This window comes from Peromyscus eremicus, chromosome 5 (genome assembly GCF_949786415.1).
Source record: "Peromyscus eremicus chromosome 5, PerEre_H2_v1, whole genome shotgun sequence".
In the NCBI taxonomy this organism is placed as follows: Eukaryota; Metazoa; Chordata; class Mammalia; order Rodentia; family Cricetidae; genus Peromyscus; species Peromyscus eremicus.
Genome location: NC_081420.1, coordinates 25527966 through 25542514, shown reverse-complemented (window position 1 = coordinate 25542514; position 14549 = coordinate 25527966). Strand labels below are relative to the sequence as shown.

The following is a 14549-nucleotide window of genomic DNA, read 5'->3' as shown; positions in this document are numbered from 1 at the left end:
TGCTAGTGACGTCCCTGTTCCCGTGCTTGACCTGCTGACATCTTGCCGTAGAAGGACATGTGCCGGGGACTTGGCTGTCGGGAGGGAGTATGAGCAATGACCGACCAGATGAGATCACTGGCTGCCATTGCTGGTCACGTGTGGTCACACGTCAGAAAGTTGTTCTGGCTTAGATCTTTGACCTGAGGAGAAATTGGTTTGAAGGACAATTTTGGGTTAATCTATGGAATTTTGGTGGCACATGGCTCTAGTCCCGGCACTTGTGAGGCAGAGACAAAGAACTCTATGAATTTGAGGCCAACCTGGTCTATATAGTGAGTTCCAGGCCAGTCAGAAATGCACAGTGAGACCTTGTCTCAAAAAAACAAAAAAACAAAACCAAAAACCCCCACCAAGTTCTATGGATTAAAAAAAAAAGTATGATATCCATTTTAGTTTCCCTGACTTGGACAATTGCACTGTGGTTATATAACTATTTGTCTTCATTATTGGGAAATTTATATTGAAATATTTTGGTATGAAAGGGCACTGTCATTGTCAAATGAGTCAGGAAAAGGTGACATACACACACACACACACACACACACACACACACACGGGGGGAACATCAACGTGTGAACAACTGTGGAGTGAGGAGTTTCACAGGACCACTTTCGTGCTATTTATTTTTTTTGCAACTTTTATGAAAGTTTGGTATTATTTTTAAATTGATGAAAGTCACCCCCTGTCTGGTTTCTTTGTCTCCACAGTCAAACTGGCACCATGTCCAGGCACCAGAACCAGAACACTATCCAGGAGCTGCTGCAGAACTGTGCGGACTGTCTCATGCGGGCCGAGCTGATCGCCCAGCCAGTAAGCTCTCTCTTCTCTCTCCTCAGAGTCTCGTCCCGGCCCACGCCGGTGTCTGAGGAGCTCACGCCCTCCCGGCAGCCTGTGCATGCCTGCTGTTGGGCTTCTCACATTATTAGTGTCTGGGGATGGTCCTCTCAGACCGGACGAGACAGGGATATTATCTTAATCTATTTTCTGTTGCTAGTAACAACACCACAGACTGGGCAAACTACAAAAGACAAGAAGTTTGCTTTGGCTTGTGGTTCTGGCCCAAGCTGAGGGCAGCATCTGGCGATGACCTTCTACCTGGCAGAGTCCCCAGGGGGCAGAAGGCATCACATGGCAACAGACAAAGAGCACACAATACTCCTAGCCAAATTGGCTTTTATAACAGACCCACTCTGAAGATAACCTGTTCATCCACTAATCACATGAATTGATTAGTCACCTCTTAGTTTAAAAAAAAAAGTGATTAGTTCTCACTTTTTAAAAGATTTTTTTTTTTTGACTTTTATTTTCTGTGTCTGGGTGTTTTGTCTGCAAGTATGGTATGTCTGTGCGCCACATGCCAGGTGCCTGCCGGAGCCGGAAGGGGGTGTCAGGTCCTCTGGAACTGGAGTTACAGGTGGCTGTGAGCAGCCATGTGGGTGCTGGGAATCAAACCTGGGTCCTCTGGAAGAGGAGTCTGTTTTCTTAACCAATCAGCCATCTCTCCAGCTCTAAATTTTTTTTAAAACACTGTAGCACTCCAGTGGTTCTGGATTTTCTAAAAGCTGGCCAGAGAATGATGGGTGGTAGTCTCACTTCCTATCGTGAGTGATACATGTTTTCAGCAAAAGAACTGAGAGTAGTCTCTCCTGAGTTGACACTCATATTTGGACTACATCCAGAACCTGCCACACTGCAAACATTTTTATCCAGAAAATTTATGTTTTTTTTCCTTTTGAAGACTATCTTAATGTTCTAATTTCTTAATTTAGTTACTAATGTTCTAATTTCTTAATTTAGTTACTGTGTAGATTCTCATAGTGTCCAGCTCAAAGAATATGTCCATTCATGTGTGTTGACACATACTGGTGATAACAGCCAGCACTTGGGAAGCAGAGGCAGGAGGATTCTAAGTTTAAGGCCAGCCTTAGCTGCATAGTGAAACTCTACCAATGAACCAGAAAGGATCGAGGGTGTAGAGAAGGAGAGCGGGAGGGAAGGAGAGGAGGAAAATACATATATTCAGTTCATGGTAAAAGGATTTGGGGGTCAGTGCACTAGTTCGGTTTAACACATACTCTTCTAACTCCTCCCCTACCTGGCTGACTCCTTCATCCAAGGCAGGTAGTGGGTTATCAGTACTCAATTTAGGACATGCCTGAAGCCCTGTGTGTAGTTTGTAGTGACTGGGTACATTTACCCACAGTGTAATGGCAGAGTGTTGCCAGTTTATGTCTATGGACATGCATTCGAATACTAAAATGAGTGCGTGGGAAGCAGTGTCACGTTTGCTGACATCACTGTGTGTAGAGGTAAGATTCATTTGGCTGCAGCTGACGAGAACAGCAAGTGGAAAATGGAGACCAAACTGCTCATTGCCACCGAAGCAGCCGAGAAGGCTTTCTGTTCAAAAACGACTTCAGTGTGAAGTAGAGACCCATAAGGAGCTACAGAATGGGTCTCCTGCACCTGTCACCCAGCCCCCTCCATTGGTGACATCTGACACAACTGTAGTGTGTCATTTTTTTCTTAAAGAGCTGAACAAGTTCTGGTCCTCTGCAATACAGGAAAGGCTTGGACGTGTTTAAAGCCCCCACCTTGTAAATGGTCCAGCCATCTTATCTTGGTCAAATTCACGGTAAATAGGAATTGGGTGTAAAAGGAAAGATGGAAATTGAAGGAAGGGGAAGATGAACATTCTGTAAATTTACCTTTAAAATCCACCTGAAGGGCTGGCAAGCTGGCTCAGTGGGTAAAGGCTCTTGCTGTGCAAGCCTGGCGACTTTAGCTTGATTCCTGGAACCCACGTAAATGTGGAGGGAAAGAACTGACTCCACATATAAATACACACACATGCATACATACATACATGCATATGTATATACATACATACATATATAAATACTTTGAATTGTTTTTTATTACATTTATTTGTGTGTGTGTATGTGAGTGAGTAAGTGAGTAAGTAAATGAGTGAGTGAGTGCCAGGGAATGAGTGTGGAGGTCAAAGGACAACTTCCAGGGAGTTGGTTCTCTCCTTCCACCATGAGGATGCCGGGCATCAAACTCAGATTGTCAGGTTTGGTGGCAGGCACCTTTACCCACTGAGTCATTTCACTGGCCCTGGGTTTTTTTGTTTTTTTTGTTTTTTTTTAAAGACAGAGTCACTCTGTACAGTACAGGCTAGCCTCAAACTACTGATCCTCCTGCCTCTGCCTCCAAAGGTGTGGGATTTGGGGTGTGTACCATGCATGCTCAGCTCAGTTAGAAACAAGCAGTTTGACTAGGGGGCTTATACTGTCTGTTACATTGTGAAGTTTGCTTTTATTGACGCACATGAGGCTTTTCCTTACCATCTTACACATTTTCATGGCAATTCTTTCTGCCAGGAACTGAAATATGGAGATGGAATACAGCTGGCTCGGAGTAGAGAGCTGGATGAGTGTTTTGCACAGGCCAATGATCAGATGGAAATCACAGACAGCCTGATCCGGGAGATGCGGCAGATGGGCCAGCCCTGTGATGCTTATCAGAAAAGGTATCGCCTGCAGAGCATGGTTGGGGGACCTCCAGCAGGTGACCTCAGGCTTTTTCCAGAAGAAGCACACACATGCCTCGAGAACACCTCCCTTACTTGGGGCTTTGCAGCGTTTTCCATTTCAAATATAAAACTGCAACCTTCATCTCTGGTGGACCCCAGAGAGGCTACAAGAATGAAACAGACCCACAGGAAAATAACCACTCAAAAACTCTAGCTCTTCCTGGAATGGTAGCAGAGCCCCGTGATCCTAGGTACTCGGGAGGCCAAGGTAGGAGTATCAAAAGTTCAAGGCCTGCCTGGACAATTTAGTGAGACCTTATCTCAAAAGTAATTAATTGATTAAATAGTTGTTTTTTAAAGAAGGACACAGGATGTGGTGGAGAACTTGCCTTGGGTTCTGGCCCCAATGCTGTAATAATGCTATGTTAGTTGGAACGGCTGAATGGGTCATGAGCCTTCCCTCCATTTAGACAGCCACAGAGGTCTGGTGCAGCATCTGACCTTTCCAGAGGCTAATATAGAGCTTTATTTAATCAAGTGAGACTCTTGGAGTTGGAAGTGACCGCTCCACAGCAGAGATGTGTAGTCTAAATTTGCTCTCATATTGTTGAGGCCCAGGGTACTAGAAAGATAAATTCCAAGCATGAAACTCAAAAGAACTCGAGGCGCTGCCAGGTTAGGCACAGGTGGTGACACTTTTCATAATGTTCAGGTTGTGAGTGGCTTCCTAGCATTTATACTTCCATGTAATCAAGTTGGAGGTCATGGGGTTGAGAAAAAAAAATCTTCCAATGCAACATCCTCGGCCTGTAGATTGACCCAAAGAACACGCAGAAAAGGGTTTTCATAGGCTATTTTCTTGTGATGACGTCATTGTTTTCCTTTCCTTTCAGACTGCTTCAGCTCCAGGAACAGATGCGAGCCCTTTACAAGGCCATCAGTGTCCCTCGAGTCCGAAGGGCCAGCTCCAAGGGAGGTGGAGGATACACCTGCCAGAGCGGCTCTGGGTGGGATGAGTTCACCAAACGCCTCACAGGAGAGTGTCTGGGCTGGATGAGGCAGCAGAGGGTAAGTGGTGCCCAGGTAAACCTACTTGCGCTGGTTCTTAGACCCCTGAACCCAGGTAGTTCAGATGAAGAGGGTGGTACAGTCAGCCCCAGACCTGCAGCGGCAGCAACCTGCTAAGTCACAGGGTCATTCTGTCTGAGGTGCAACCTACCTCATCTGTATCACACACAGACTGAAACGAGAGAAAGAATTCTTAGATGGCTCATTTGAAAGAGTAACACGAGAGTGAGAAAATTAAAATAAAAAATAAGTTATAAAATCTGATCACATGGGAAGAGCTGGACACGTGACACTGGATGTTTGGGTTTGGGTTTCTTGGTGGTTTTTGAGGTTCAGTTGTCTGGCTTGCAAGTCTCACTTGTGTGGGTGAGAAGTCAAATAATGGCACCAAAAGTATGTGCTGATCTTTTCCCTGCGCCTGGAATTTCTACAAAGTATTTTTCAATGCTAATTACTGTTTTGTTGTTTTATGTAGTAATTAAGCCCGATAATGAACAGGTGGCCAGAGAACCATGCCATAATCATGTAGATGGGAAATTTATAATGAAAACCTTCTAACGAGCTGTCCTTCTTTGAGAGGTGGATGTGTTAGAATAATACATTGTGGAGAGATTGTTATGCAATGCTGTAAGAACTTGACTAATTGTTGGACCAATTTCTAAATGGTTCTAAAATTTTTTAGCTATTTTAACATTCCCCCTTACCCTTTCTTTGAGTCTGTGTTGAATCATGCTGCCTAGGCTAGTCTTGAACATGCAGACTCAAGCCATTCTCCCAGGTCAACCTTCAGAATATTTAGGACCACAAGCAAGTGCCACTTACACCCAACTCAGCCTTTAAAAAGTTTTGGGTGTATTCTTGTATGATTTTTTTTTTTTTTACTACTAATCATTCACTCACTCATTCAGTTATTTTTTTTTTCATTTTTATTCACTCACTTACTCAGTTATTTATTCCATTTACTTTTTATTTGTTTGGTTTTTTTTTTCGTGTGTGTGTGTGTGTGTGTGTGTGTGTGTGTGTGTGTGTGTGTGTGTATGGTGTTTTGTCTGCATATATATCTGTGTACCATGTGCATGCAGTACCCACAGAGGCCAGAAGAGGGCACTGAATCCCCTGGAACTGGAGTTACAGAGTGTTGTGAGTCACCACGTGGGTGCTGGGAATCAAACCCAGGTCCTCTAAAAGAACAGTCAGGGCTCTTAACCAGTGAGCCATCTCTCCAGCTCCTATTTGCTTTTGTTTTTGAGACAGGGTCTTGCTTTGTAGCTTAGGCGTGCCTTGAACTTGTGACCTCCTGTCTCATCCTCCAAGATACTGGGATTATAGTGTGTTCTACCATGCCTACTCCACACCCCTATTTATTATGAAGACTTAAATTATTGTGGAAGGTGGAGCAAATAGTGGGGAGATGTCAGCAATTTTCTCAGCAACTTAACTATAAACTTGTTTGCATGTCTTCAGATTCCCCGAAAGCCTTTGAAAACCTCTTTATTGTTTGAGACAGGGTCTCATAGAGCCTTGAACTAGCTGTGGAGCTCAGGATGACTTTGAGCTGCCCAGGCCCTGGCCTCTGTCCCTGAACACACATCCCTTGAGGGTTTATATATATATATATTGGCACAATGGTAGAAACTGAGGGCTCAAAAATTATGATCCATAGTTATGAAGATGAATATTACTGAAGACAGCAAGATGCACCTCAAATGGCAAATAATGGCCTTGTGAGAGCCATGTGCTTGGGAGTGGGGAGAGAGTGGCACTCCTGTCCTGAGGAAGACTTGGGTTAATGGGGCTTGAACTGTACTTTCAAGGATCCTTGATGGGAGGCAAGACAAACTTTGAACCAGAGTAATTATGAGATGTCATATCCCCTGATGTCTTCTGAGACAGTATAACAGTTACATTAAGTGACAGCTCAGAGTTAGTCATTTTCTGTATTACTGTGGGTGTAGCACTGTAAGAATGCTTTGTAGAGCTGGGTGTGGTGGTGCTTGCCTATAATCTCAGCCGGGGCTAGGTAGGGAAACTGTCTCCAACACCAACAAATGGACAAAAAACAGCTACAGGAAAAAAAAATTAAAACAAAGACTATTTGGTAGGAAAAAACCTCTATATCTTTAAACTTTAGGAAATGGCAGTCTCACGCAAACATATTCCATCGATGAGCAATGCTTTTGATAGTGTCTGATGGATCTTAGGGCTCTCAGCAAACTAAAAGCTGTTTGATTCCTGCTAGAGGTTTGCAGGGATCCTGTGTGGCCTTTTCCTTATCATCCCACCTCCCCCCACATAGTCTGCATTCTTCACTCACTCCCAGGAGACCCAGCGGAGGCCTCTGCTGATAAGGGAGCCCTTTCCCCAGCAGTGTGATCAGGAGGCAGACACACATCTCCCTGCCAGGTTTCTGCTTTGTTTCCCTGGTCTGTGCTTCTGCTGATGGGCGAGCCAGATACTATACACCTGGCAGGTAATGAGCTGTGTGAGCTGGTCCTGGGTCATCTCTACCTTCCCAACGTAACACCTGTGGTTTCCAGTTTAAAGCGAGGGCAGTTGCAGGAGACAAGGGCAAAGTCCTTGCTAACCTTCAGTTCTCTGACTCTGAAAGGGCTCCTCTCTGAAGCCTTGCCAAGGGCACCAGAACAGGGGCGTGGCTTAGGACAATTGTGTTCTTTCTGTTCTTGCTGCCATTCCAGCTTGGGATGTTTGCCCTTGGCAGGTCCGAGAGATGACACAGGTGATTTAGAAATTTACATGTGCTCATGCAAAAGGAGGAAGAGACGCTGGACTGGACCAGATTGAAACTTGCCAGATAATGAAACAATGTATTTGATTCTTACCGTGAAACATTCTTACATTTCAGACTTAAGTGATAAATCTAGTCTGATTTCACATTTAAAAAAGCAAATGTAAACCCATAATCCTAGTATTGTTACCAACATTAATCAGAATGAAGAATCTTGAGTTTGCATAGTAACTTCCCTTTAATGGACCTCAGAGAGTCTTTACAGTTTGAAAGGTAATTTTAAAGTGCTGTATTTCTGAGCCAACAGTTAACTGTAACATTCATCAACATAACTAAGGACTGGATATGCAGCCTGATGGTAAGGCACTTGCCTAGCCTTTGTGAGGCCATAGGTTCAATCCCCCATATAGCAATAAGAAACAAAAGATGATTTAAAGCAATAAACAATGACAACTAATTTAGGTTAGTGATTTAGTTTGAGAGGCAGTGTGTGATTGTGTCATTAATGATTTCTGACATGCATTTAAAAATGATTGAATGAAGAAATGTCCATTAGTACTTATAATGCATCATATGCATACTAACTAGTATGTAGTCATGCAAATTTACATTCTCCTTTTTATCCTTTTTTAAAAAAATGTAATCATTATTACTGTGTGTGAGTGCAGGACATACATGCCAAGGTATAGGGCTCAGAGGACAGTTTTTGAGCATCAGTTCTCTGCTTCAGAATCCAGCAGCAATCCCTTTTACCTGCTGAACCATTTGCCAGCCCCACCCCACACCTACATTCTCATATGTAGATTCTCTTTCTTCAGAAGAATGGTCTAGATTGCAAGGAACCCATTACTGAATTTCCTCCTCAGTTCATCTTGAGCTGGAGCCAAACTAATGGATTTGGTGATTCTCATTAGCTATTTGGTAATCTTGAAACAAAAAATATTTGGCTTCAGACATACTTCGTATAGTTTTTCTCCCTTTCTTTCTCTCTCTCTCTCTCTTCCTATCTTTCTTTCTTTCTTCTTCCTCTCTCTCTCTCTCTCTCTCTCTCTCTCTCTCTCTCTCTCTCTCTCTTTCTCTCTCTCTCTCTTTTTTGAGATGGGGCCTTGCTGTGTACTTAGGCTAGTTTTGAACACCTGTGCTCAAGCAATCCTCCTGCCTTAGCGTTCTGGATGGTTGTCCGTTTTGAGTTTTATCAGAGGCAGAGCTGTGTATGATTACCTTGATCCCTGATGCTATAGAAAAGTGAGTCTGTCGCAGAGGAGGAACACTAACGGGTGTGCCCCCTCTCTTTCTGCAGGCAGAGATGGACCTGATGGCCTGGGGTGTGGACTCCGGCGCAGTGGAACAGCACATTAACAACCACAGGAGCATCCACAACGCCATCGGGGACTATCGCTGGCAGCTGGACAAAATCAAGGCCGACCTGGTACTGCTCACAGCCATCATGGGGTCTCTAGAAGGGTGTGTCACTTAACAGAGTCCATAAAAAGGTGTATCACTTAGGCAGATTTGCTTGAAACACAAGACTATTATTTTCTTTCCAAGAGACTAGAAATTAAAACAAACAAAACAAAACAAAAAGCTCCACTGAGTAAAAAAGAAGTGGAAACAGATTTATGGAACCTGGAGAAGGAGTTGGACCAAATGCTAAGTTCGTGCAGGACGTCATGAGTTTATGGTTTATGAATAAGTATCGGGGAGGTGGTAGGTAGACTATTACTGCGGAAGGCAGAGCATCACCTACCGGAAGAAAATGAAGTGATCATGTAGCTTATATTGCTGGCCAGTTGGTAAGGTCTCTTCTGGGTGAGAATAAAGTCACATTTGTCCTGAAGGAAATTGTGTCTCATGTTGATACCTCACCTGTGCTGGAAAAAAGTCAGACTTGGCTCGAGTGGAGAGGGGCAGCACAAGTCTGATCTCAGTGCTCGGTCCTGTCCCCATGTCCACCTGTCCTCGGACCCCCCCCCCACACACACACCCCCCATGCATGAAATCGCTAAATCACTAATACTTAATACTTGTAATACTTAAACCAAAGATTTCATTTTCACTTTGCCCTGCCTTTTTAACAATTTAAACCTTACTCTTGTCCTCTTGAGTGTCGGCCCAGCTTTCTCCTTCATGTCCTATTTCTCCAAAATTTTATTTTCTACAGCAAGTCTTTAAGTGATAGAGTATTTACTTTGTGGAGAAGGTATGAGTGTCCAGAGAGGGGCCTTCAAGCCATCTGGGGAAAGGTCACTGTGGGTAAATGACTTCCTAGAGCAATTGCGTCTTTTTACTGAGGGAGCCTAGGCCAGCATCTTACAAGGAGGCGAAGGAGGGCTGCACTTTCTATAGACCTCCATGAGGGGGACTAAATGCATTTTCTTATTTCCCAGCGCGAGAAGTCTGCAATCTACCAGTTGGAGGAGGAATATGAAAACCTGCTGGTAAGCCTATTTATACTTTGCTGTCAATTCAGTTCAGTTCCTCAGGTGGTAAGCTTCTCCGGTGGACCATACCCTGGCCTAGTGTTCACCAAAGAGCCTGGACACACTGTGTTCATAGATGATAATCTTGTTGCTGTTGCTGATTTTCTTTGGGAATTGACGTTCCAAAGGTTTGGCTTTGGTTTGGTTTCTGAAGGCAGTTCCGAGCACTGTTCTGTTTTCAGGTTAAATTTCACAAAAGTGACTCTTGTTAGATGCATGTAAAGTGATGAAGGATTGCAGCCCTTTTGAACAAATAGGAACAGAGACAAAGTATGTTTTCCTCACATATTTTACAAGCCCATCATCATCTCATGACAGACAGGGTCAGTTGCTTGATTCCGAAGCAGAGATCTCCACTCTTCTATCTGTTTGTGTCATCTTAGTTTCCCCTCTTTCATATGGCCTTGCTGGTCACAATGCTTTTAAAACTGTGTGGCTACTGGTAACAAACACACTGCTTTTCCTGTTGGGATGGGCATAAACTGATGGCACCTTAAACTCATGTGGGTAAAGCCTGACTTACCTAAGAGAAAAAACTTGACTTATCTAAGAGTCTAGTTCCCCCTTAATTATTTAAAATTATTAAACCCAAACATCATTATCTTTTAATTTTTTGTGTATTATAATTGGTGTGTGTGTGTGTGTGTGTGTGTGTGTGTGTGTGTGTAGGTATGTATGCATATGCTATCATGCGTATGGAGGTCAGAGAACAACTTTGTAGAGTCAGTACTTTGCGTGGGTTCTGGGGATTGAACTCAGGTCATCAGGCATACCCAGAAAATGCTTTAACTGCTGAGCCATTTGGCTGGCCTCAAATATCCTTGAGAGACTGGAGTCGTAGCTCAAAAGCAGAGTGCTTCTCTAGCCTGAGGGAGACCCTGAGTTTCCCCAGAACCAGGGGAAAAAAGATGGGAATGACCCTTTGGAATTCGGATGTTTGAATCTGAGATTGCCATGGCCTCACAAGCCTCACAAATTTGGACAGGGCCTCTCTCCTGTGAGGTGAGGTGAATGGCTAAGAGGTTTCACCTGGGCTTGGGTGGTCTGGGTAAAGAACGACTCAGGCTTGTCTGCACGGTCTGCAGCGAATGCTGTCCACCTGCTCGTTGTGACTCTAACGCTGCCCTCGTACTTGTCTGCAGAAAGCGTCCTTCGAGAGGATGGACCACCTGCGCCAGCTGCAGAACATCATCCAGGCCACCTCTCGCGAGATCATGTGGATCAATGACTGCGAGGAGGAGGAGCTGCTGTACGACTGGAGCGACAAGAACACAAACATCGCTCAGAAGCAGGAGGCTTTCTCTGTAAGCGCCCCCACCTTGCCTTTAGCCTGCTGCTGGGGGGTGGGGGCGCAGATGAAAGGTCTTTTAAATAAACTGATCAGCCACTTGTACTTTAACCTTGGGAACACCGTTCAGTGATGTAAGATTTATTGAGTTTTGTTCTATGTGTTTGCGCGTGTATCCATGTACTGTGTGCATGCAGTGCCCACAAGTGCCAGAAGAGGGCATCAGATCCCCAGGAACTGGAGTTACAGGAGCTTGTTAGCTGCTGTGTGGGTGCTGGGGATGGAAACCAGATCCTCTGGAAGAATAGTCAGTGCCTTTAACCACTGAGCATCTCTCAGCTTCTCCCCCCTTTATTCTTAAAGATAGGCTTTCCCTCTGTTAGTCAGAAAGGCCACTACATTTTGGAACTCAAATAATCATCTTGCCTTATCTTACCAAGTAGAGGGGACTACAGGAATGTACTACTGCTGGCTAAACAACCCCCACCCTCAGGGTCATTGCTTAATGTCCCTAAACACAGTGATTCATAGGTAGTGTGGGAATTAGTCCATCCAGAAACCCTAGAGTGGACGGCACTGTAGAACAGTGGATCAAAACCTGGAGTCAGAAATCAGAATGTGTTGAGCACCTGAAAAGCTGAAGTCCAGAATGCTCTCTCTGAAACTTTCTGAGTGCCACCATGATACTATAAGTAGAATTATTCCACACCTGACTTTAGGTGACAGGTGGCAATCAAAATCCCAGGACCCCCAAAATATTGTATGTAATTACCTTCAGGCTATGTGGGTAGGAAACATAAATGAATTTTATCTTTAGACTTGGGTCCTATCTCCAAAATATTTCTCTGTATATGCAAGTATTCTACAATAGCAAATCCCAAATCTGAAACACTGTGGTCCCAAGCATCTAGAGTTAGGGGTGTTCAATCGGTATTAGTGGCCATGCTGTCAATCACCTGAGCAGTCTTAGTCAGGTCATGCCACGAGTCTTGCCTCAGCTTCTTTCTAATCTTGGTTCCCAGCATTGAAAATGCTGTATTTCTGAGGGCAATGAAATATGAGTCCTTAGCATCCATCATTTCCAAAATGCAATTTTGCACGTAGCCACCTCTAAATAGTATGATGTAACAGAACCCTAACTGTGACTCTCTATAAAGGATTTGGATTTTCTTTTCCTTCACAGATACGCATGAGTCAACTGGAAGTCAAGGAAAAGGAACTAAATAAGCTTAAACAAGAAAGTGACCAACTTGTCCTCAATCAGCATCCAGCTTCTGACAAAATTGAGGTAGGCTTCGTGGGATTTACATTTTCACTAGGAAAAACATGTTTTGCATAAAAGACATCTTTGTGGGTGAATGATGCTTCTCTATTATGAAGCTATGCCAACTTTATCTTCTGCTTCGGGGTCAGCACTGCAGGCTAGGGATTGGCACACACACACCCCCCCTTTCCTGAGTGGACAGCTGACACCTTGATGCTTTCTTGTTTCAGGCATATATGGACACACTTCAGACACAGTGGAGCTGGATTCTGCAAATCACCAAGTGCATTGATGTCCATCTCAAAGAAAATGCTGCCTACTTTCAGGTTTTTAGATATACCTTTTTTAAAAAAAATCTACATTCGTGTGTGTGTGTGTGTGTGTGTGTGTGTGTGTGTGTGTGTGTGGTGGTGGTGGTGGTTACATTCCATAATGGGCGTGTGGAGGTCAGAGGACAACCTCCTTGAGTTGGCCAGGCGTCTTTACCCACTGAGCCATCTTGCTGGCCCTGGCTGATATTTCAGAGTGGCCATGGAGCCGTCAGAAGAAGGGTTGATGATGATGAAGTCTGGCTCCAGCCCTTCTACCATGTAATTGTGTAACTTTAGAACAAGTCATAACTCCAGGCTTCCGTGTCTCATGTATCAAATAGGGAGATCAGACCCATGGTGATCTCCAGGGAGCTTTTCCTAGTCTAAAATAATATGGCACATGCGTGCATTGTATGGATGAGGTGTTAATAAGCACATATGCTACACAGATGTGGAAATAATGGGGTCATATGCATTGCAATGTCATCACTACCTTATCTTTTGAGTATGTTTTGAAGCAAGGAAGCACTCTCGAAGGTATTGCATAGACCCTACCTATTGTCCTCGGTTTAGAGGAACGTAGATTTGTAATGTGGTCAGCAGTCACTCAGCCCTGCTACCAAGTCCGTGAATGTTTCTGCTTTAATCTTTTCCTTTAGCCACTTAGCAGAGGCTTGGGGTCGTGTTGGGTCCTGAAACAGAACTATTAAGTGATTGTGATGGTTAGCTTTCCCCTAATTTTAGCAAAACGCCCAGGATAATTAACTAATACAGAGAAAACGTTTATTTGGCCAACAGTTTCAGATGGTCCAGTCTGTGACCCACGGGCCCCATTATTCTTTTTTTTTTTTTTTTTTTTTGGTTTTTCGAGACAGGGTTTCTCTGTGTAGCTTTGCGCCTTTCCTGGGACTCACTTGGTAGCCCAGGCTGGCCTCGAACTCACAGAGATCCACCTGCCTCTGCCTCCCGAGTGCTGGGATTAAAGGCGTGCACCACCACCGCCCGGCAGGCCCCATTATTCTAGTCAGTGGAGAGGTAGCATATCATAGTTGGGAATGCAGGACAGAAAAGAAATGCCAGAGAGGAAGGGGAGGAAGAAGAGGAGGCTAGGGTCCCATGATTTTCTCTGAGGTACACCCCAATGATCCAAAGACCACCCTTGATGCACTTTCTTCTAAAGATGTCACCCCATTAAGTGCCACTCTGGGAACCTAGCCTTTAACAGCAAAGCCTTTGGGTGACATTCAAGATCCGAACCCTGACATTAAGTGCCTTTTCATTGACTGGAGGTGGTGTCATCCCTAACAGTTTTTTGAAGAGGCGCAGTCAACTGAAGCCTACCTGAAGGGCCTGCAGGACTCCATCAGGAAGAAGTACCCCTGTGACAAGAACATGCCCCTGCAGCACCTGCTGGAGCAGATCAAAGAGCTGGAGGTACTGTGCCACACCCAGACCCTCAGCAATGCACCCAGGGGCGTTGAGGCGCCCCAGACACAGGGCAGGCTGTGATGGAATACAGCGCACTCCCAGAGCCTACGCCTCAATTTCTTCATCTTTCAATGGCATCTCTGTGTGCCTAGCTGTGGTAGGGAAGGGCCTTTGCTTCAGTATCCCAGTAATTTACCGAAAACAAGAGTGGAGAGAATGCCGTGACTTGCCAAGTCCCTTGGGAAAGCACACTTCTCATTTTATCCACATTGGCCCTTTCACAGAGATGGTCTTTCCTGCCCAGTTAACTCAACAGGCTCTCTATGGAAGGTGATCTTCCCTCATGAGGAATTTGTGCCTTATTATTGCTAATGGAACTATAGC

The 14549-nt window shown here is 44.5% G+C and overlaps 1 protein-coding gene across 2 annotated transcripts in view; it reads left to right on the top strand.

Moving 5' to 3' along the window:
- Dsp (desmoplakin) overlaps positions 1-14549 on the top strand; it is a 47113-nt gene that overhangs the window by 12950 nt on the left and 19614 nt on the right. For both annotated transcript variants that reach the window (XM_059263150.1, XM_059263151.1), the window contains exons 2-10: positions 750-852; positions 3429-3577; positions 4474-4648; positions 8695-8823; positions 9782-9832; positions 11017-11178; positions 12346-12450; positions 12657-12752; positions 14046-14171. In XM_059263150.1, coding sequence (XP_059119133.1) covers positions 750-852; positions 3429-3577; positions 4474-4648; positions 8695-8823; positions 9782-9832; positions 11017-11178; positions 12346-12450; positions 12657-12752; positions 14046-14171 — 1096 coding nt within the window. The remainder of the gene's footprint in view (positions 1-749; positions 853-3428; positions 3578-4473; positions 4649-8694; positions 8824-9781; positions 9833-11016; positions 11179-12345; positions 12451-12656; positions 12753-14045; positions 14172-14549) is intronic.